Source organism: Rhinatrema bivittatum, chromosome 3, assembly GCF_901001135.1.
Source record: "Rhinatrema bivittatum chromosome 3, aRhiBiv1.1, whole genome shotgun sequence".
Taxonomy (NCBI): Eukaryota; Metazoa; Chordata; class Amphibia; order Gymnophiona; family Rhinatrematidae; genus Rhinatrema; species Rhinatrema bivittatum.
Window position 1 is genome coordinate 143,512,663 of NC_042617.1, and position 22,081 is coordinate 143,534,743.

General features: G+C 44.0%; 1 protein-coding gene across 1 annotated transcript in view; it reads right to left on the reverse strand.

Annotated features, from left to right (window-relative positions):
* SLC24A3 (solute carrier family 24 member 3) overlaps positions 1 to 22,081 on the reverse strand; it is a 936,948-nt gene that overhangs the window by 296,960 nt on the left and 617,907 nt on the right. The window contains exon 6 of the mRNA XM_029593773.1: positions 3,676 to 3,779. Within this exon, the coding sequence (XP_029449633.1) occupies positions 3,676 to 3,779 (104 nt within the window). The remainder of the gene's footprint in view (positions 1 to 3,675; positions 3,780 to 22,081) is intronic.

Genomic DNA, 22,081 nt, shown 5'->3' on the forward strand with positions numbered 1-22,081 from the left:
CCTATTCTGTTCTTCCCACCCTGTTGTTCCCTTTGCCTCTTGTCCTGAAGGGAACAGATGGGAAGTGGTTAACTTGGAGTAGTCAGAATATTTGATCCCTCAAAGGTCACTTAAATCAAACCAAAGATAATTTTGATATATTTCCCAGATGGAGTGATGTCCTGTTAGAAGAATTTTATCTTTATTTAAAGGTACTTGCATCTGCATATGTGGCCAACTATACACCAGCTAGAAACATCTGGATGTGTTTTGGAAGTCTGCGACTGCTGGTGTCCAACAGCTAGCCTGAAATAGCATTAATTTCAATTCATAGGATCTTTGATAACTGGCATTATTGCTGACAAATTTCAAACTTGTGCAGATTCAATCATTTTTTTGTATTTGTTACCATGTATCCAATATATGCACACATATCATTTTTTGCAATTAACATCATGACAACTTGCTGATGCTCAGGACATGCTGAGCATTTAGAAGATCATATACTTGGAAAGATGACAAGGGCTTTCTCGAGAAAATATAAAAAGGCCAGTTGAACTATTTCAATTCAAAACAAAAAGTGACATTTTAATTTGAACATATATGTCTTTAAAAATAGCTGATTTTTGTACTGCTAAGTTTTATATTTGTATATAGTTTTAAATATTGTTTTAAAAACAATGTGAAAGGCCTTTAGTACAAAATTAACTTTTTTGCATAGTCAGAGATATGAATCCGTATGCAAAATTATGCAAATTATCACATAATTGCTACAGAATTTTGAAAAATCTGCCACAGAATCTTCAAAAATCTGCTGCAGGAACTTGGGGGCTTTAGTAGTGCCTTACACTTCTACAATAGCTTAGGATTACTGCTGATAGTTTCATGAATATGCTTATCCTGAAAATTTTACAAGGAGAAGTACATTAAAAGACAATGTTTGAAAATAAGGTCTGGGCACTTAAGAAGATCAACAGTCAATCTGTTTGAAGACTCTAAGCATTGGAAAACGGAAATGTAATCAGAATTATTGTTGACAGGAATAGGCTATTAGTAATTCTTCTGCAATACAGTATTACTTTTTTTAAAATACTGCTTTGTACTCAAAACACAAAGGTGAATTTTAAAAGCCCGGTGTGTGCATTAGTTGGGGTTTGCATGAATAAGTTGGGCCTACACGTGTGCTGAGTGGATTTTAAAAGCTGACGGATACATGCGTATCTCCCACAGCATGCACATCTCTGAAGTTTCCAAAAAGGGGTGGGGTGCAGGCATGTTATGGGTGGGGCCCGGGCATTTCAGGGCGTGAACCTGAGATGTTCACGAAAAAGCTTATGCAATCCGGCGCGTGCCGAGGCCCCCTTGCCGCGTAACTTTACTTCTTCTATGGGTGACATATAAATTAAAAAATAAAGAAAACTAGGCAGATCTGTGGGGTTTTAAGGGTCGAGGCTAACTGGGGGGAGTGAAGGCTATCAAACCAAGGGGAAGGGGGTTGGAGGACCTATCTTTTAAATGGGTAAACTGGAGATGAACTGGTAAAACTGGGAATGGTGTCGGCGTATGCCTCTTTTAAAATTCCTCGATCTATGCAGTAAGTGGAATTTGCGTGCCCATTTAAAATTTGGCACACAAGTACACGCGGCCAGGCTATTTTATAACATCTGCTCGTATATGCGCGTAAGTTATAAAATAGCCGTGTCCCTGGGTGCAGGCCCATGCACGTGTGCACATGTGCGGCCAAGCACCGATTTGAAAGTTAGTGGCCTTGGGGGGGGTAATTTACCCTCCCAGTATGCACGTAAACTTATGTGGGTAATGCCACTACACATTCATGTTTGCCTCCACTGAGCAGAGGTGTTCCTGAGTGCAGGGTTAGGAGGTGCTTGCACTTAAGTGAATACTTTTGATTATTCAGACGTGTACATGTATTTTTTCTTGGGGAAAATTACCCACATAAATTAGTGGGCACATATGTTTGCAGTTTTTTTTCCTGGCCTAATTTTCAAAGTGAAAGGTCAGGCATATTTCCACTTTGAAAATTGGGGCAAAATCTTGGAAAAAAAAATAAATGGCAAACTTTAAACAAGTGCGGGTAGTTAGATAATTTACCTCCCAAATGAAAAGTGTAGACTTGAGGACTACTCAACGCACAGACTCACAGGCGCGCGCGCGCACACACACACACACACACACACACACACACACACACACACATACACCCCCCCCCCCACACACACACACACACATGTTCCGCTCTGAAAGATTTTGTGTGGAATGCCACAGGCAGATTGAATTAAATCTTGAATCCACTGCTCTTAAATTGCTTTTCCAGAAAATAATACAGTATATTCTCTATCACTATGCCCTACAATGAGTGCAGAATTGCTTTAAATTGTTAAAGAGGGAGGGGGTTGTTTAGTAGAGATGAGCTTCGTTTTTTACGACCGGGTTGTTTTTTCAGATGCTTCGGGGTAAAGTTCATTTTTCCTCGGTTAGTTTTCTGGAAAAACGAACAAAAAACCAAGCAGGAAAAAGAAACCGGCCCAAAAAACTACGCGGGAAAACGAAGCTCCAAAAAACCCACCCCAAGCATTAAAATTTACTTTAAAACATTAAATACAAACCCCCCCCCCATTCCGATCCCTCCCCAAGACTTACCAACATCCCTGGTGGTCCAGCGGGGTTCCGCAAGCGATTTGTCCCTCCGTGCTTTCTGACTTTCGGGCCTGCCTCGCTCAAAATGGCGCCGAAAGCCTCTGACCTACTATGTCACAGGGGCTATCGGTGCCATTGGTCAGCCCCTGTCACATGGCCATCGGCGCCATCTTGTGCTCCTACCATGTGACAGGGGCTGACCAATGGCACCGGTAGCCCCTGTGACATAGTATGGGCAAAGGCTATCGGCGCCATTTTGATTACTGGCAGCGATAGTGAGACCGCTGGGCAAAAGTCCCTGGGGGTCCAGCGGGGTCCCGGAGTGATCTCCTGCCCTCGGCCATCGGCTGCCAGTAATCAAAATGCCGCCGATGGCCTTTGCCCATACTATGTCACAGGGGCTACCGGTGCCATTGGTCAGCCCCTGTCACATGGTAGGAGCACAAGATGGCGCCGATGGCCATGTGACAGGGGCTGACCAATGGCACCGATAGCCCCTGTGACATAGTAGGTCAGAGGCTATCAGCGCCATTTTGAGCGAGGCAGGCCCGAAAGTCAGAAAGCATGGAGGGACCAATCGCTCGCGGGACCCCGCTGGACCACCAGGGATGTTAGTAAGTCTTGGGGAGGGATCGGGATTGTGTGTGTGTGGGGGGGTTGTAATACTCAATTTTAATGCTTGGGATGGTTTATTTAAAAAAATAAAATATGCCCCTCCCCCCGTACAAACACGAAAACCAAATTTTTCTCGTAGTTCAGGGAAAATCGTTGAAATTGCTAATTCGTCATAAACGAAGCACATCTCTATATTAGGTGCCTCCTGGATTTAGGGAGAGACTCACTATTTAATTCCTCCCGGATGACACTTTCTATTCCAATGCATTTCAGTGGGAGATTAGTAACTTAAAACCCTTTTTTTGCCCACATTTCCCACACCTAAGAGCTTTCAGATGTTGGTATATATAGCATGCGCTCAGCTAAGACAATTTTATGAACTTCAGGTGCATTTCTATGAGGATTTAATTTTGCATTTCTTACCTGCCCTGCAAAGAGCCCACAGACTCCAATTATACAGAGAACGTTGAACACAGCAGAGCCAACTATGGTTCCAACTCCCACATCTCCTTTTGTGATAAAAACCCCTGGAAAGAAAATTCATGGGATAAATTTATAAGCTAGAAAAGATATTGTCTTCATTCACAGAAATAAAAATAAGCAGATTTTATCCATCTGTCAGAGGCTATAAACATTTAAAATTATGCATCTGAAGAACATTTTGATAAAGAAAGTGATTTAGTTATGCATTTATTTGCATCACGTAATAAATTAAAATAAAACTAAAAAAAATAATAATAATTTCAGAGCCCAGGTAAATAACTCCACAATTATTCTCTGCCCTTCACTTCAGAGCTGCAGTTATAAATATGGTCAAGCTTCTGTACTGAAAAGGGATTTTGAACTACTTGCGGCCTGTAGGCCAGTATTTTAGCACACATGACATGACAGGAAAGCTCTTTAAAGGGATTTCCCCATTCTCTGCTAGCTGAGAAGCAGGAATAGGACTTTGGGGATTGAATGTGGGTCTCTTGAATTGCACCATATGATTCAATAGTCTGGCAATTAAGCCACCCCCTTACTGTTAAAGGGTAAAAATTAAAACAGTTTAAAACGTGTAAATGACAAGGAACTTTCATTTAACTTTTTTGGAACGCAAGGGCGACTTAGGCCTGGATTTTCTGAGTTCGCAGAACTCAGAAAATCCGGCGGTAACGGGAGGCGGGCCTGCGAAAGCCGACAGCGATCGCACCTCCGCGGTGTGATCGCTGCCGGCTTTCGCACCCAATAGCGCCACCGTGAAAGGTGGCGCTATTGGGCACAATACTGGCTGCGATAAGGATTCTTACCTTTCACCGTCAGCGAAGTCGTTGCGGAGTCCGCCCCGAGGCTGCCCCAACTTTTCCCCTTCCGGTGCGGACTCCGCCCCGATTAGATATCGCGTGCGAAAAGTCCCTTTTCGCGTGCGATATTTTTATTTATTTATTTATTTAAAGAGTTTATATATACCGGGGCACGTAAATAACATCACCTCGGTTCACAGTGTAACATAACATAGCAACAAGCTTTACAATGAGTATAAATATCGGTTCACAGTATAACATGGCATAGTAATAAGCTTTACAATAGTTTAAAGGCTGAAAGAGATTAATCTATAGGGGAAAGGTAGAGTTAGAATGTGGGATAACTTCAAGTTTTTAGCTACATCGATTCCTTTAACAATTGAGTATGAAGTCAACAAATTAACTATTAACATGAGAAAAAGAATATAAACAGTAAAAGCTTGGGGGGAAGGAAGGGGGGTGGCGGGGAGGAGGGGGTGGGCTGTAGGGGAAAAGGGATGCAGGAGGGGGGGGATGAGAAGGAGGGTAGTTGCGGTAGGAATGTTAAGACGTGTCAGTCAGACAGGGAGTATGAGTTCGGGTATATACCTTTGGAGGTAGTCAGTCAGTCAGGGTATGCTCGTTTGAAGAGCCAGGTTTTAAGATTCTGTTTGAATTTTTTATGGCATGGTTCCTGGCGTAGGTGGGGGGGGGCATTTTATTCCAGTGGGTGGTTCCTGCTATGATGAATGATCGTTCTCTAATAGTGGCGTGTTTTATGAGTTTGGGGGATGGTGTTGGGAGTTTGGCCTGGTGTTGCTTTCTAGTTGGTCTGGTTGGGTTGCAAGGAAAGAGATGTTCAGGGAACCATTGCATGTTTTGGTTGTGGATGGCTTTGTGTATGAGGGTGAGGGATTTATATTTATTATCCTAGAGTTTACAGGGAGCCAGTGTAGGGATTGAAGAACTGGGGTGATGTGGTCGTGACGGTGAGTGTTGGTAAGAATGCGGGCAGCGGCGTTTTGCGATACCTTTGGAAAATGACCCCCTTAGGCCTGGATTCACTATTCTCACAGAAAATAGTGAATTGCGTGGTACCGGGGAGCGGGGGGGTGGGGGGTGAAGCGGGGGGAGATCCTGCGAAAGCCGGCAGTGAAAAGGGTCCTTACCTTTCGCCATCAGCGATGTCTTCGCGGTGTCAGCCCCAGTGCTGCCCTGACTCCTCCCCTTCCAGTGCCGATGCCGCCTTGAACCCGCCCCCATTTTGGTATCTCACGCGAAAAGGGTCTTTCGCATGCGATCCCTTTAGAGAATGACCCCCTTAGTGCGGAAGATGTATCAGAAGCTCCTGAGGACAGACTGAATAAGCTACAATCATCGTTGGATGAGATAAAGAGAAGGGATGGAAAAACACTTGTAAAAGATTACTGATTTGAACCATCGAGTAATGATATAGGAGATAACTTCAGAGCAAGTTACCATTCAACTAGCCAAATTAAAGAAAGAAAATGCCTTGCTCTAGATTGCATAAAAAATCTGGATAATAGGGCTTGAAAAAATAATATGGGTATCATTGGCCTATCAGAGTGCATGAAAAATAGTGATTTATTACAACTGGTGCAAGTGTAGCTGCTAGAATCATTGGGCTTATAGCTAGTAATAGAATCCATAATGGTTGAGCGAAACCAAGGACAGTATATCATGAATACTTAACTAAGTGGACATGGTAAAGCTAATGCAGGCTTATAAAATAATGACGGAAAGAAACTTTTGCTTTTCAATGACTTCTCTAATAACAATAAGGTCTTCTGTACTATTTCATAAAAGAGTAAAATACTCCTTACAGTTCCCTCCAAAGATAAGAGTTTTTGCTAATGGTAATGGTGAATTCTTTTACAGACAAAAAACAAGGCACAGTGTTATATTGGATACAATATAAAAGTATGCTTTTATTTACATGGGATGTGAACCGGCATTGGGGTTCTCTTTTAAACATTGGAATATTAGAATAGTAGCAGTTTATCTTGGGAGACCTTGCTGCCTTTAATTAGTATTTATATGTTGGAGCACTTTTGTTTTTTTTGCAATCACTATTGAGTTGTATATTTTTTTTAATGGCATCTTCCGAACTACTGTGCGGATTTTGAAACTGCTACAGATCGATAACATTATATTATCCAGTCTCACTCCTTTGCTCCTTGGAGAGTTGGAGTGAGGCCTATTGACCTAAGATGCATTTTATTTTAGTCTTGCAGAGCGCCATGTAGGCTTACTTTTTCATCCTGGGTTAATTCCTTTGCATATTCCTCAATGGTATTTTGATGTGTCCTGGGAATGTATGCTATATTTTTTTCAATGCTTGTAAGTTGGAAAATATTTTTTGCAGTTATTTCTGTAATAGACATTTTATTTTATTTTTGTCTACATGTTCTGGGTTATAACGCAGATTTTGAGCCGAATTTGAATTGATGCAGTATATTCTCCAGTTTAACTGCTCTAGTGCCCTGGAGGGTAGAAGTGGGGCCTACCAACCTCCTACACACTTATTTTAGGCTTGCAGAGAACCATTACGACTTTCTTCTCGTATGCTGGATCATTCTCTTCACATGTGCCTCAAAGATGTTTTGGTAGATGGTTGACTTTTTTTGTCATTCACACTTTATATTTGTTTATGTTATTCAGCTGAATAGTTCCTTCAGAATTTATACCTGATGTGCCTGGTGTAGATTTAACTCAAATTTTGACACTCTCAGGTCCCGCAGGGCATATCTTCACATTAAGAAGAAGAAATGAAGATACAGTCCCTTGGAGCACAAGAACTGAATATAGTAATCTATCTTGTATACAATAGGGATGTGAATCGTGTCCTCGATCGTCTTAACGATCGATTTCGGCTGGGAGGGGGAGGGAATCGTATTGTTGCCGTTTGGGGGGGTAAAATATCGTGAAAAATCGTTAAAAATCGTTAAAAATCTAAAAATCGAAAAACCGGCACATTAAAACCCCCTAAAACCCACCCCCGACCCTTTAAATTAAATCCCCCACCCAAATAACTTAAATAACCTGCGGGTCCAGCGGCGGTCCGGAACAGCAGCGGTCCGGAACGGGCTCCTGCTCCTGAATCTTGTCGTCTTCAGCCGGCGCCATTTTCCAAAATGGCGCCGAAAAATGGCGGCGGCCATAGACGAAAAAGATTGGACGGCAGGAGGTCCTTCCGGACCCCCGCTGGACTTTTGGCAAGTCTCGTGGGGGTCAGGAGGCCCCCCACAAGCTGGCCAAAAGTTCCTGGAGGTCCAGCGGGGGTCAGGGAGCGATTTCCCGCCGCGAATCGTTTTCGTACGGAAAATGGCGCCGGCAGGAGATCAACTGCAGGAGGTCGTTCAGCGAGGCGCCGGAACCCTCGCTGAACGACCTCCTGCAGTCGATCTCCTGCCGGCGCCATTTTCCGTACGAAAACGATTCACGGCGGGAAATCGCTCCCTGACCCCCGCTGGACCTCCAGGAACTTTTGGCCAGCTTGTGGGGGGCCTCCTGACCCCCACGAGACTTGCCAAAAGTCCAGCGGGGGTCCGGAAGGACCTCCTGCCGTCCAATCTTTTTCGTCTATGGCCGCCGCCATTTTTCGGCGCCATTTTGGAAAATGGCGCCGGCTGAAGACGACAAGATTCAGGAGCAGGAGTCTGTTCCGGACCGCTGCCGTTCCGGACCGCCGCTGGACCCGCAGGTTATTTAAGTTATTGGGGGGGGGTTCGGGAGGGTGGGGGATTTAATTTAAAGGGTCGGGGGTGGGTTTTAGGGGGTTTTAGTGTGCCGGCTCACGATTCTAACGATTTATAACGATAAATCGTTAGAATCTGTATTGTATTGTGTTCCATAACGGTTTAAGACGATATTAAAATTATCGGACAATAATTTTAATCGTCCTAAAACGATTCACATCCCTAGTATACAATACTCTTTGGTATCGAATGTATGGTGTATGGGTGTATTTGAAATCAGCCATTTTGGCTTCAATAAAATAGAAATGATTTCTGATTTGAAAATGAACTGAACTGGATCAGTTCTTTATCTTGCAAAGATATATTTTAGAGATTCATGGTTTGGGGAAGTGACATCTGACCTGGGGGGCGTCCACCATTTTTTTTTTCACAATTACCTTGCTACAGGCAATTAAGAGGTATCTTACTTGCAGTTTATTTCCAAAGTCCTGCAATGGTTGAAATTTAAGTATGCTCACATGATGTAGATGGGGTATACGCACCAGTAAATTAGGAGAAAATTCAGAATTTTTTAAAACAAGAACAGGTGTAGCAGATTGCCTTCCTTCAAGAAATTCACTTATCTCAAAAATAGCATAAAAAATTTAAGTGGGAGTGGGTAGGTCAGTGTGTATTCTCTCTCTTTTTTTTTTTTTTGCCAGACAAATAGGTGTGATCATATTATTCCAAAAAGATTTAACTTTTGTGTTAAAAAAAAACATTCAGATCCCAATGAGTATCTTGAATTTGCTAATGGCTCATTATTTAATAAAAAAAATATGTACTAGGGAATGTATATGCCCCTAATTTGTTTAATCATTCCTTCTTTTTACAATTAGGTGCTGTAATCAGTCAATATATGGAGCATACAATTATTTTGGGGGGGATTTTAATTTAGCTCTAAATCCAAATATTGATGCTAAAACTACTGGGCAAATGAAACATACAAAAAAAGGATATGTCCATTCTTGGTAAAAGAATTACAACTATAGGATATTTGGCAGGTGCTCCATCCTTTGGATGCTGATTTGACCTTCTTTTCCACATCTCATGATTCATATTCCCAAATTAATCATGTGTTTGTTTCCTCCTCTTTGTTTCCTTCTATAAAACTAGCTGATATTGGAATAATGTCTATTTCAGATCATGATCCTGTTTCCATGATGTTTCTATCGGGGGAGAAAACATCTCAAGTGTTCAAATGGAGACTTAGGGCCTCATTTTCTAAAGTATCGCAGGCCTGCGATACTTTAGAAGATGAAGGGCGGGGGGCCGAAACGGGGGGAGGGCCTGCGCTAGCCGGCAGCGATCGCACCGCTACTGTGCGATCGCTGCCGGTTTCGCACCCAATAGCGCCACCATAGGAGGTGTAGCTATTGGGAGCGAAAGCTGCCGCGAAAAGGCCCTTACCTTTTCGCTGTCCGCGGCATCGGCGCAGAGTCGGCCCCGGTGACGCCCCAACTCTTCCTCTTCTGGGGCCGACTCCACCCCGATTCTGCCCCCATCCTGGTATCACGTGCGAGCAGTGTGGAAAATGAGGCCCTTAGTCCCAGACACCAGTTCTGAAGATGGTTTGCAGGGGTGATGAGTCAGATGAACTGAACCAAATCACTGTGAAGCTGGAAGATGTAGTAGGCCAGATTGACAAACTAAAGAGTAGCAAATCACCTGGACCGGATGGTATGCATCCTAGGGTACTGAAGGAACTCAAAAATGAAATTTCTGATCTGCTAGTTAAAATTTGTAACCTATCATTAAAATCATCCATTGTACCTGAAGACTGGAGGGTGGCCAGTGTAACTCCAATACTTAAAAAGGGCTCCAGGGGTGATCCAGGTAACTATAGACCAGTGAGCCTGACTTTAGTGCAGGGAAAAATAGTAGAAACTATTCTAAAGATTAAAATCACAGAACATATATACAGGCATGATTTAATAGGACACAGCCAGCATGGATTTACCCAAGGGAAGTCTTGCCTTACAAATCTGCTTAATTTTTTTGAAGGGGTTAATAAACATGTGGATAAAGGTGAACCTGTAGATGAAGTGTATTTGGATTTTCAGAAGGCATTTGACAAAGTCCCTCATGAGAGGCTTCTAAGAAAACTAAAAAGTCATAGGATAGGAGGTGATGTCCTTTCATAGATTACAAACTGGTAGAGATATGAATCAGAACCGGAATCGGTTTCGATTCCGGTTCTGATTCACATCGTGAATTTTTTTTCGTGCGGCCTGATCGGGTTTTTTTTTAATCGGCTGCGCCCGAGCCGATAAACAAAAAACCCACCCCGACCCTTTTAAAACAGTTCACTTAGCTTCCCCCACCCTCCCGACCTCTCCCAAAATGTTTTAAAATTACCTGGTGGTCCAGGGGGGGTCCCGGGAGCGATCTCCCCCTCTCGAGCCGTCGGCTTCCACTAATAAAAATGATGCCGATGGCCCTTACCCTTACCATGTGACAGGGTAACCGTGCCATTGGCCGGCTCCTGTCACATGGTAGGAGTAATGGACGGCCGGCGCCATCTGGGTATAGGGGTTGTTTTTGTGTGCCATTTTTCCCGCCCTCCCCAAAACGATAAGAGAACCCTACAAACAATTTTGTGGGGTTTTCCCATTGGTTTCAGGGAGCCCCCGATTTCTGAAAATATCTTGAAAATATTGTACGATATTCTCAATCTTTAGAAATACAATTCACGTCCCTACAAACTGGTTAAAAGACAGGAAACAGAGAGTAGGGTTAAATGGTCAATTTTCTCAGTGGAAAAGGGTAAACAGTGGCGTGCCTCAGGGATCTGTACTTGGACTGGTGCTTTTCAATATATATATATAAATGATCTGGAAAGGAATACGAGTGAGATTATCAAATTTGTGGACGATACAAAATTATTCAGAGTAGTTAAATCACAAGCAAATTGTGATACATTACAGGAGGACCTTGCAAGATTGGAAGATTGGGCATCCAAATGGCAGATGAAGTTTAATGAGGAGAAGTGCAAGGTGTTGCATATAGGGAAAAATAACCCTTGCTGTAGTTACATGATGTTAGATTCCATATTAAGAGCCCAGGAAAAAGATCTAGGCATCATAATGGATAATACTTTAAAACTGTCAGCTGAGTGAGCTGCAGCAGTCAAAAAAGTAAACAGAATGTTAGGCATTATTAGGAAGGGAATGGTTAATAAAATGGAAAATGTCATAATGCCTCTATATCGTACCATGGTGAGACCGCACCTTGAATACTGTGTACAATTCTGGTTGCCGCATCTCAAAAAAGATATAGTTGCAACAGAGAAGGTATAGAGATGAAACAGCTCCCATATGAGGAAAGGCTGAAGAGGTTAGGGCTCTTCAGCTTGGAGAAGAGACAGCTGAGCCGGGATATGATAGAGGTCTTTAAGATCAGGATAGGTCTTGAACGAGTAGATGTGAATCTGTTATTTACACTTTCGGATAATATAAGGACTAGGTGGCATTGTTGCATAAGAGGTGGATCCTTGAGCTGAGATGGGGTTGATGCAACCCGTAGGTGAGGGCCTACGGGTCCCTGTCGTCAGCAGGCAGAGTGGGCTGAAGCTGGAGGCCACTGGAGCTTCACCTATACCAGCCCACATTCCCCTCAGGTTGAGCCTTCAGGTGCTGGGGCCGGCAGGACTTAGGCGGGCCTCAAGGTTAAGTACAGGTAGGGGATGGTTCATCCCAGAGACAGCAGCCAGTAGGTGGCGTGGTCCTATCCCAGATGGGTTGTGGAACAGGAACTAAAGCACCAAGGGACAAGAAGGAACTGAAGGTACCTGAGCAAAGGAAGGCCGAAGCCTTAATAGTCATGTCCAGAGAAGAGGGACAGAGGCGTCACTGTCAAGCTTGAATGGAAGCTGGTGGCACTTGGAAGATGTAGTAAGCAACGTGGAACTCTGGACTCAAATTCTGAGGCAAAGTCGTTCGTAGCACTGGTCAAGGCACAGAGAAGGCAGGCATGCTCAGACATATCAATGGTCAAGGCACGGAGAAGGCAGGCGTGGTCAGATATAGCAATGGTCAAGGCTTGGAGAAGGCAGGCAAGGTCAGGTGTAGCAGAGGTCAGGCTTGGAGAAGGCAGGCGAGGTCAGGCGTAGCAGAAGTCAGAACCAGGTAGTCGATCCAGTAGACAGTCGAGACGAACACAAGGAACAGGAACCAGGAATCACAGGAACAAGACAAGCGCAAGGCAACTAGAACTCGGAAACCGGAACAGGAGTCCAAGGTGACCTGTTGTAAAGGCAATGCTGAGGAGCGCTACCTGAGCTTTTATGTGTTGAGGGAACTAATGTCAACATCCTGGTTCGCGGCCCTTGAAAGGTTTCACTAGTGCACGCGCCTAGGGAGGGGTATGGCGCTGCCAGCGGCGTCTCTCCACGAACCGCATGGAGAGGCCCGACTGATGGAGGCATCCTGGCTGGAGGTCCCGGGAAGCGGAGCAGGGCCAGAGGTGCTGGTGGAAGTCTGAGGTCGAGACTGGTGGCCCACAGCCACCAGTGATGAGGAGCTGGAGACTGAAACTTGTGTAGAGAGGTGAGAGGGCCGCACCCCTGGGCTGCTGTGGGCAGCGAGCGTAACAGGCATTCCATGAAGTTAGCAAGAAGCACATTTAAGACTAATTGGAGAAAATTCTTTTTCACTCAATGCACAATTAAGCTCTGGAATTTGTTGCCAGAGGATGTGGTTAGTGCAGTTAGTGTAGCTAAGTTCAAAAAAGGTTTGGATAAGTTCTTGGAGGAGAAGCCCATTAACTGCTATTAATCAAGTTTACTTAGGGAACAGCCACTGCTATTAATTGCATCAGTAGCATGGGATCTTCTTAGTGTTTGGGTAATTGCCAGGTTCTTGTGGCCTGGTTTGGCCTCTGTTGGAAACAGGATGCTGGGCTTGATGGACCCTTGGTCTGACCCAGCATGGCAATTTTTTATGTTCTTATGTTGTAAAAAGCTCAACTCTATTGTGCTAATAAAGAATCCTTGGTGTTTTGCCGATCTTCAACTTCTGTCATGACTTTGCAATATTGGATCAGCTTCTTGTCTGTTAAATGCCACTGAGCACACATTTTGGCTCTTCTCAAAAAGGGGCGGGGTGGTCTGGGTGAGGCATAAGCGGTACATGGATGTTTTGGGACTTGAACCAGAAATTTGCACATAAATACTTATGTTATCCAGCACACGCTGAGGCCCCCTGCCACGTAACTTTACTTCTGCTATGAAGGCGGTCAAGTAAAAAAAAACCCAAAACACCAGCCATGTCAGAGGGGTTTAAAGGATCTGGGGTAACTGGGGAGTGTACAGGCTATCAAACCAGGGGGGGGGGGAGAGGGGGTGTCAGATGACCTGGGTGACTGGGAACAAACTGGTAAAACTGGCAAATGTATCAGTTCGCGTCACTTTTACAATCCCTTCACTTATACAGTAGAAGCGGGATTTGTATGCACAGGCGTGTGCCCACTTAAAATTCAGCACATGTGCATGTGGCCAGGCTATTTTATAACATGCACACATATGCATGTATGTTATAAAATAGCTGCATCCTTGCGTATGGGCCGATGAATGCATGCACTTGTGCAGTCCACACGAGCGGTTTAAAAGTTACCGTCTAAGATAGCACTCTGATATAAATTGAGGTTAGAAAAGAACTCGGACATAATTTTATCTAAGTTTACTTCAAAATGGAATAAAGAATTGGGGGCTTATATTTCCACTGAGGTCCTTGGGAACTTGCTCCAGGACATAACCCATATCTCAGTTGATTCTAAGCTGTAAGAAATACAATATAAGAAGTTATTACTCTGCAGAGTCTAATTGATTTAAATGTATGTAACAACTGTAAAATGATACAGGGGATACTGACTCATTTTATATTGTGTTATGCTCTATGAGTTTTGGGATATTGTTCTGTTGACTGTAGCAAAGATTATTGGAATTAGGCCATCTTTACAGGGAGAAGTATTGTTAATGAACTGCATGACTTGGGTAGATACCATACATAAAGGTTTTTGTAAATTTACAGAGATTGTTATTCCTTTAGCTAAACTAAGGATTTTCTACCATGAATACAGTAGTAGTATACACAAATGTTTGACTGGATTTCCATTGAAAGGATGGATGGCAAATTTCTTCAAAGGTTTACCCTCAAGCATGGGAGTTTGGGGAAATTATGCCTTTACAATATAAAAATGGTGTGTTATAGTATCTAGTCATGTTAACGTTTACAGCTTGTGTATGAATGGATGCTTGTCTTGTGTTTATATGATTGTTTTTTTGATAGTTAAACAAAATAATATATGGGTTTTTTTTTCTCTCTTTGTTTTGACTTTATATTGTGACTATTACTGTTGCATTGGATAAAATGTGTTTTTGAAGCAGACCATTCTGATACTAAACTATCCTGATATTCAGCATGAGTAAATTATATCATTTTTTTGCAGAATAAGTGGGTTTTTATTAGTGATGTATGTGTGCTTGAATAAGATGGCATAACTGTAGTTCTTATACTTATTACTCAATTGCAGTTGGGTAAATATTGGTGTTTTTTTTTAAACTATAAAACACTTGGAGAACATTTTGCAAATTAACCAGCATTTAAGACAAACCTATTCACTGTTATTGAAAATGTAGAATTAATTGTCATTCCTTCTCTTCAAGATGTTGCCAGGTTCTATTTAGAAGTTCAGATAAGAATGCATCTCTTGGCAGTTTTCAAGTTGCAGCGGCAACACTCATAGTCCCTGGGGCAGGAAATCATTGTCTTTGTTCATGGCTGATACCTCATAACTGGATTCAGGCCAATGATTACAGGGTTCTGGAAGGAAACCTGGTGCATGGCCTGCAACCGAAGGACTGTTGCCACAGAAGCCAGATTAGGCACCTTATAGGGCACATGGGTGTAACTGCTATCGATTGTATCAAATGGACCCTCTTCTATTGGTTGTTATCTACACACAAGCTACATACTTGCAATCTACCTCATAGCTTTATTTTGAAGTATTTCTTACCTATCTACAAATCTAGGTGGTTTACACCAAAATTAGCATAAAATAATACTAACAGCATCCACATTATTGACTTCTCAAAAATCGTTAATCTAAAAAACATACAGAACATCAACAAAGTTACTGTAAGGTTATTATGTATAGCTGCAACACTTCATGCTCATTCTTTTTTCTTTAATATAATCCATTTCTTTAGAAACCTATGAGATTTGTGCAATGTTCTCTCCACCTAGCTTGATGTTACCCAAGTAGAGTGTCCATCAAGCTAGGTTGAGAGAACCTTGCACAAATATCATCTTGGAGTGAGTTTCCTCACTCCAAAGGTCATCAAATCTTCACAAAAGACCACTGTTCTGTTTTATGTCTCACTTTGAATGTGGCCCCTAACCCCCTACACTAATACCTAAACCTCACCTCGAGTTACTAGGTGGGCCTCCCATAGGGATACAAATACCTATCTAGGGAGAGGACATTATGGCTAGTCTCTCTCCCTCTCCCCTAGTGGTTGTATGCAGGAAATACAACAGGTCTGGCACATCACAAAGCCTGAAAATGTTATCACAATATGTGCTATCTTAGCTCTTCACATAGGTAATTAGCACAAATTGTACTAAACCACACCCCTTTTGCTATCACATGCAATACTTATCACATTTTGATAAATCCAGGCCTTAGATTGTAAACCCTCTGGGGATAGGGAAATACCTACACTACCTGAATGTAATCCACTTTGAAGCGCTGAAAAAGTGCAAAAAGCGGAATATAAATCTAAATAAATAAATAATCTGCCTTGTGCCTAAGGAAAATGCAGAATGTTAAATCTGTATAAATAAATTCATAAAAAAATAAATTAACAGAAGAAAAATACCCACATAGTTGCAAAGGAAGGGTCATGGTACCAGGATTCCAATATCCTTTGTAGTTCTTTTGATTTCCAAAGCACTATGGGGTGAATTTTCAAAGACTTACGCACTTACGGGCGGATTTTAAATGCCCTGCTCGCGTAAATCCGCCCGGATTTACGCGAGCAGGGCCCTCGCGCGCCGGCATGCCTATTTTGCATAGGCCGCCGGCGCGCGCAGAGCCCCGGGACGCGCGTAAGTCCCGGGGCTTTTTTAAGGGGCGTGTCAGGGGCGGGGCCGAATGACGCGGCATTTCGGGGGCGGGATGCGGCATTTCGGGGGCAGGACTGGGGGCGTGGCGCTGGCCCGGGGACGTGGTGGAGGCCTCCGGACCAGCCCCTGGGTCGGATGACAGCACGCCAGCAGTCCGCTGGCGCGCGTAGATTTACGTCTGCTTCTAGCAGGCGTAAATTGAGGGACAAAGGTAGGGGGGGGGAGTTTAGATAGGGCTGGGGGGGTGGGTTAGGGAGGGGAAGGTGAGGGGAGGGCGAAAGAAAGTTCCCTCCGAGGCCGCTCCGATTTCGGAGTGGCCTCGGAGGGAACAGAGGCAGGCTGCGCGGCTCGGCGTGTGCAGGCTGCCCAAAGTCGGCAGCCTTGCATGCGCCGATCCAGGATTTTATAAGATACGCGCGGCTATGCGCGTATTTTATAAAATCCAGCGTACTTTTGTTTGCGCCTGCTGCGCGAACAAAAGTACACGATCGCGCTCTTTTTTAAAATCTACCCCTTAGGGGTAGATTTTATAATTTTGCGCGAGCGCGTACTTTTGTTCGCGCACCAGGCATGAACAAAAGTATGCTGGATTTTATAAGATACACGCGTAGCCACGCGTATCTTATAAAATCCGGGGTCGGTGCTGCAAGGGGGTGCACATTTGTGCAACCTGCGCATGCCGAGCCCAGCGCGCGCTGCCTGTTCCCTCCGAGGCCACTCCGATTTCCTTCCCCTCCCTTCCCCTACCTAACCCACCCCCCCGGCCCTATCTAAACCCCCCCCTTACCTTTGTTGGCAGATTTACGCCTGCTGAAAGTAGATGTAAATCTGCGCGCGCCAGCGGGCTGCTGGCGCGCGACCACCCGACCTGGGGACTGGTCTGGAGGACTTGACCACGCCCCTGGGCCGGCACCACACCCCCGGGCCCGCCCCTGAAATGCCGCGTCATTTATGGAATGCCCCCAACACGCCCCCGACACGCCCCTTTTACGAAGCCCCGGGACTTACGCACATCCTGGGGCTCTGCGCGCGCCGGCGGCCTATGCAAAATAGGTGCGCCGGCGTGCGAGGGCCCTGTGCGCATAAATCCGGCCGGATTTACGCGGCAGGGAATTTAAAATCCGGCCGTTAAAAAGTACCATATATATTTATTTATTTATTTATTTATTTAACAGTTTTTTATACCGACCTTCATAGTAAATTACCATATCGGATCGGTTTACAGTTTAACAAAGGGAAAAACAACAAGAGTAACAAATTCACGTAAATGAAAGATAACAATAAGTAGGAATAAGTCAAAAATTACAATCAACAAGGGGAGAGAACTTGGAAGCTTGCAACAAGCTGGAAGGAAGATATACACATATAAGTAGCATCTACTCCTGTATAAGCTATTTTAGAAAACTCAAACATACATGAGTAGTTTTGCTTTCACGCACATATTACCATGCATAAAAAGGGGGTGGTCTGAGGGCATTCTGTGGTGGGGCCTACATTTCTGCACTTACATTGCTGTTTTAAAAGACATTTATGCAAGTAAATTAGCCAACTTACTTGCATAATTTTACGCCTCTAATTATCTGGCGTGTCTATTGTGTACTATTGGCTGGGTGGGAGGTCTGAGTGAACTGGATGGAGTTCAGGCTGAAGAACCAGGAGGGTCTCGATGACCTGGAGAAGGAATGGGCAAACTGGTGGAACAATTGGCAAAACTCGTAATTTCACTTATCTACACATGTTTTAAAATAAACTGTGTTATATGAGTAATTCCCACTTTATTTTCCTGGGCTCAAAATATATACACATAGGGGCGGATTTTCAGAGCCCTGCTTGCCTAAATCCGCCCAAAACCGGGCGGATTTAGGCGAGCAGGGCCCTGCGCGCCGGTGAGCCTATTTTACATAGGCCTACCGGCGCGCGCAGAGCCCCGGGACTCGCGTACGTCCCGGGGTTCTCCGAGGGGGGCGTGTCGGGGCGGGCCCGGTCGTCGCGGCGTTTCGGGGGCGTGTCGGCAGCGTTTTGGGGGCGGGTACGGGGGCGTGGCTACGGCCCGGGGCGGGGCGGTCCGGGGGCGTGGCCGCGCCCTCCGTACCCGCCCCCAGGTCGCGGCCCGGCGCGCAGGAGGCCCGCTGGCGCGTGGGGATTTACTTCTCCCTCCGGGAGGCGTAAATCCCCGAAGAAAGGTAAGGGGGGGGTGTAGACAGGGCCGGGTGGGTGGGTTAGATAGAGGAAGGGAGGGGAAGATGAGTGGAGGGCGTTAGAGGATTCCCTCCAAGGCCGCTCCGATTTCGGAGCGGCCTTGGAGGGAACGGGGGTAGGCAGCGCGGCTCGGCACGTGCCGGCTATACAGAATTCATAGCCTTGCGCGCGCCGATCCAGGATTTTAGTGGATACGCGCGGCTCCGCGCGTATCTACTAAAATCCAGCGTACTTTTGCTTGCGCCTGATGCGCCAGCAAAAGTACGCCTATTCGCGTTTTTTGAAAATCTACCCCATATAATTTAAAAATAGGTAGGAAAAGTACATGCTTTCAATGTATTGCATGTATTCATGCAAAGCATATACAGTACATGCCATGTATTTTACAGGGTAAAGATACGCATATGCTGTGATATAAACAGATTATAAAATACTACGGTAAAACTACACATGGCCATATACTCATGTATTTGATGCTGCGCACAGTTGATTGAAAGTTATCCACAGTATTTTCAGAATTGTTCAAATTAGTTTCCAAGCAAGTGATTCTTTATCAAAACTTCAGATAAAGAAAATGCTTGGTTTGGTGAATTGATTTTCTGCAAATAAAGAAAATATAAGTAGGCTTACCCATTGTAGCTTTTATTTTTTACATTTGGATTTATTAACGTTTACTAACTTTTAACAGGGTAACAGAGTACGCTATCTTTTCACAGTAAATTAGCCATTTTTTTTCAATCTGAATAATTTTTGGATTGTAATCAATTAAATAAAGTTCTAAAAGCATATTTTTATGTAATTTACAGGGTTATTTATCAAATCATGTTATGGCATCTTCGCATGTGAAAAACGCCTTAACACACGCAATAAGCACCATAACGCATGGTGCAATTCAAATTTTTAAAAGGGGAGGGATTGGGGAAAAGTCTGGGTGGGATTTAGAAAAAATGGGCTGGCTTTGCGAAGCCATAACGCACAATATCGCACAGTTTTAATGCCAAAAATAACTATACCTTTTTCAACTGCATTAAGCTGTGCAATATCATGCATTATGCCCATAACGCAATTTGCGATTTTTTCACAAATTCCATTTTGGGCATTTTTAGGCTGGGGAAGGGCCAGAAGGAGGGAGGGGGAGAGAGAGCCTCTGGGGGTGGGACCATAGTAACTCTAGGTGAGGTTTATATAGTAGTGTAGGGGATAGGGGCCACTTTTACATGCAGAGTGAGACGTACGAACAGAACAGTACACTCTTGTGAAGATTTTATGAACTTCGGAGTGAGGAAACTCACACAGCAATGAGATTTGTACAATGTTCTCTCAACCTAGTTTCGGACAAAATCAATATGATCCATTCTGAAATTTTATCTTATTCCTGGAGAGATGGGCAGTGTTTAAAAGTTGTAAACATGTCTCCTACTTTGCCACTCCCACTCCCACTATGAATTTTATTAAATCAGTGATTTTCTATACTGACTTTAGTGAAATCTCATTCAGACGTTGTAATACAGAGAATTTAGTAGTTTACAATATATTCAGAGTGAAATGAAGGAATGAGAACTTGTAAACTGTACATATCTAACTCCAAAAAGTGTAAACATAAAAAAAAAACCCCTGAACATTTTAGGACAAAAAGAAAAAGGACCTAGGAATAATAGTAAAAGAAGAGTAGATCCAAGAAATAGTCACGCTGATATCAGAAGGAGTCTAGCATGAGCTGCTTTAAGTAGACAGATATAGAAACCACTCAAATGGGAGGATGAGAGTGAGAATTCAGATTTCCAAAAGTAATCCTAAATTTCTTCTAAAGATAGTGTAGTCAGTATTTTTAGGAGAAGTGGTAAGAAAATGAACATACATGTTCACAAGGAAAGAAAAATAGTGGAGGCACAAATTTGGGCTTTGACTGATTTACAGATATGGTTAATGTATAACTAAATTGAAGTATTAGTTAATCTAAGCTGGATTTGTTTCCCACTGTTTAGATTTTATGGTATGAAACCTAGGTCACCACTTAGTCTCCCTCAGCATCTGAAGAATTCACACCACAGTTGTAAGTTTATGAGAATATTTGAAAAGAAAATAAATTGATTATTATTAGTCTTCAGTCTTGGCAGCTGACAGAAAACCAAAGTCATTTAAATATCAACTGTTCAGACTTTCAGTATGAATAACCAATGGGCCAGATTTTAAAAACTACGCGTGGGTGTAAATTTGTGCGCGCAATCCAACGCGCACAAATCTACGTCCGATTTTATAACATGCGTGCGGCTGCGCGCGCATGTTATAAAATCCAGAGTCGGCGCGCACAAGAGGGTGCACAATTGTGCAACTTGCGCGCGCTGAGCCGCGCAGCCTTCCTCCGTTCCCTCCAAGGCCACTCTGAAATCGAAGCGGCCTCAGAGGGAATTTTCCTTCCGTCCCTCCCACCTTCCCCTCCCTAACCTGCCTCCCAGCCCTATCTAAAATCCACCCCTTACCTTTGTCCTATAAGTTGCGCCTGCCTTTGGGCAGGCGTAGATTGCACGCACCGGCCAACGACTGGCCCGTGATCCCGAGCACAGCGGCAAATGGCCGCTGTGCCTGGAGGCTCCGGCCCCGCCCCTGCCCCTTTTTCAAAGCCCCAGGACATACGCACATCCCGGGGCTTGTGTGCATTGCAGAGCCTATGCAAAATAGGCTCAGTACACGCAGGAGTGGGTTTTTGGGGTTACGCGCATAATATATATGCGTAACCCTTTGAAAATCCATCCCGATCACTTCATTTATTCCCTTCTTTCAATCTTTCCATTTCATTCTAATTTTTCAGGAGAAATATAATTGTGCCCACCTTATAGTATTTTCAGGGATATCAGATGAAAAACTAGAATGCACCCTTCTGGTGTTTGGGTCAGCTTCCAGGGATCCATGTACTGTGTGTAAAAATGGCTTCAGAGTACAAAGAAATGGCAACGCCTAGTGTGTCAAATTGCATGGAAAACCACTATAATGCTTCGCTTAGCGAGATGCAAGTCATGGTCCCACCCAGGCCCTCACTAATAGGGTGTGACCCAGGCATTAGTACTGGTTATATGTGCTGTGCAGGGAAAACCTTTCTTTTCTTGCCGAACCCAGTCATCATCTGCCCAAAGAGCAAGTGAGCTAACAGACTGCACTCAATTTCCTTATTTCAGATGTTTAGTGCAATGATAAGACTTGTGCTAGCGTTAATTGGGGGGTGGGGGATGGAGTGCATATCTTGTGCTAAACTGGAGGCACCAGACAGTGTCTGCACCTGTCAAATCCCACTTCAGAGCAATTTTATTCCTTCCCTTTTCATTAGTTCATCAGACAATTTTGATCAAATGTATACGGCAATACCAAGCTGAACTCTAATGATGTATTAGATAAAACACCATGCACAGTCAAGCTTCAGCTCTGAGCATATCTTTCATATCACCAGAGCACCCCTAATCTGAGAATCAGAGAGCTGGCAGGTATAGTA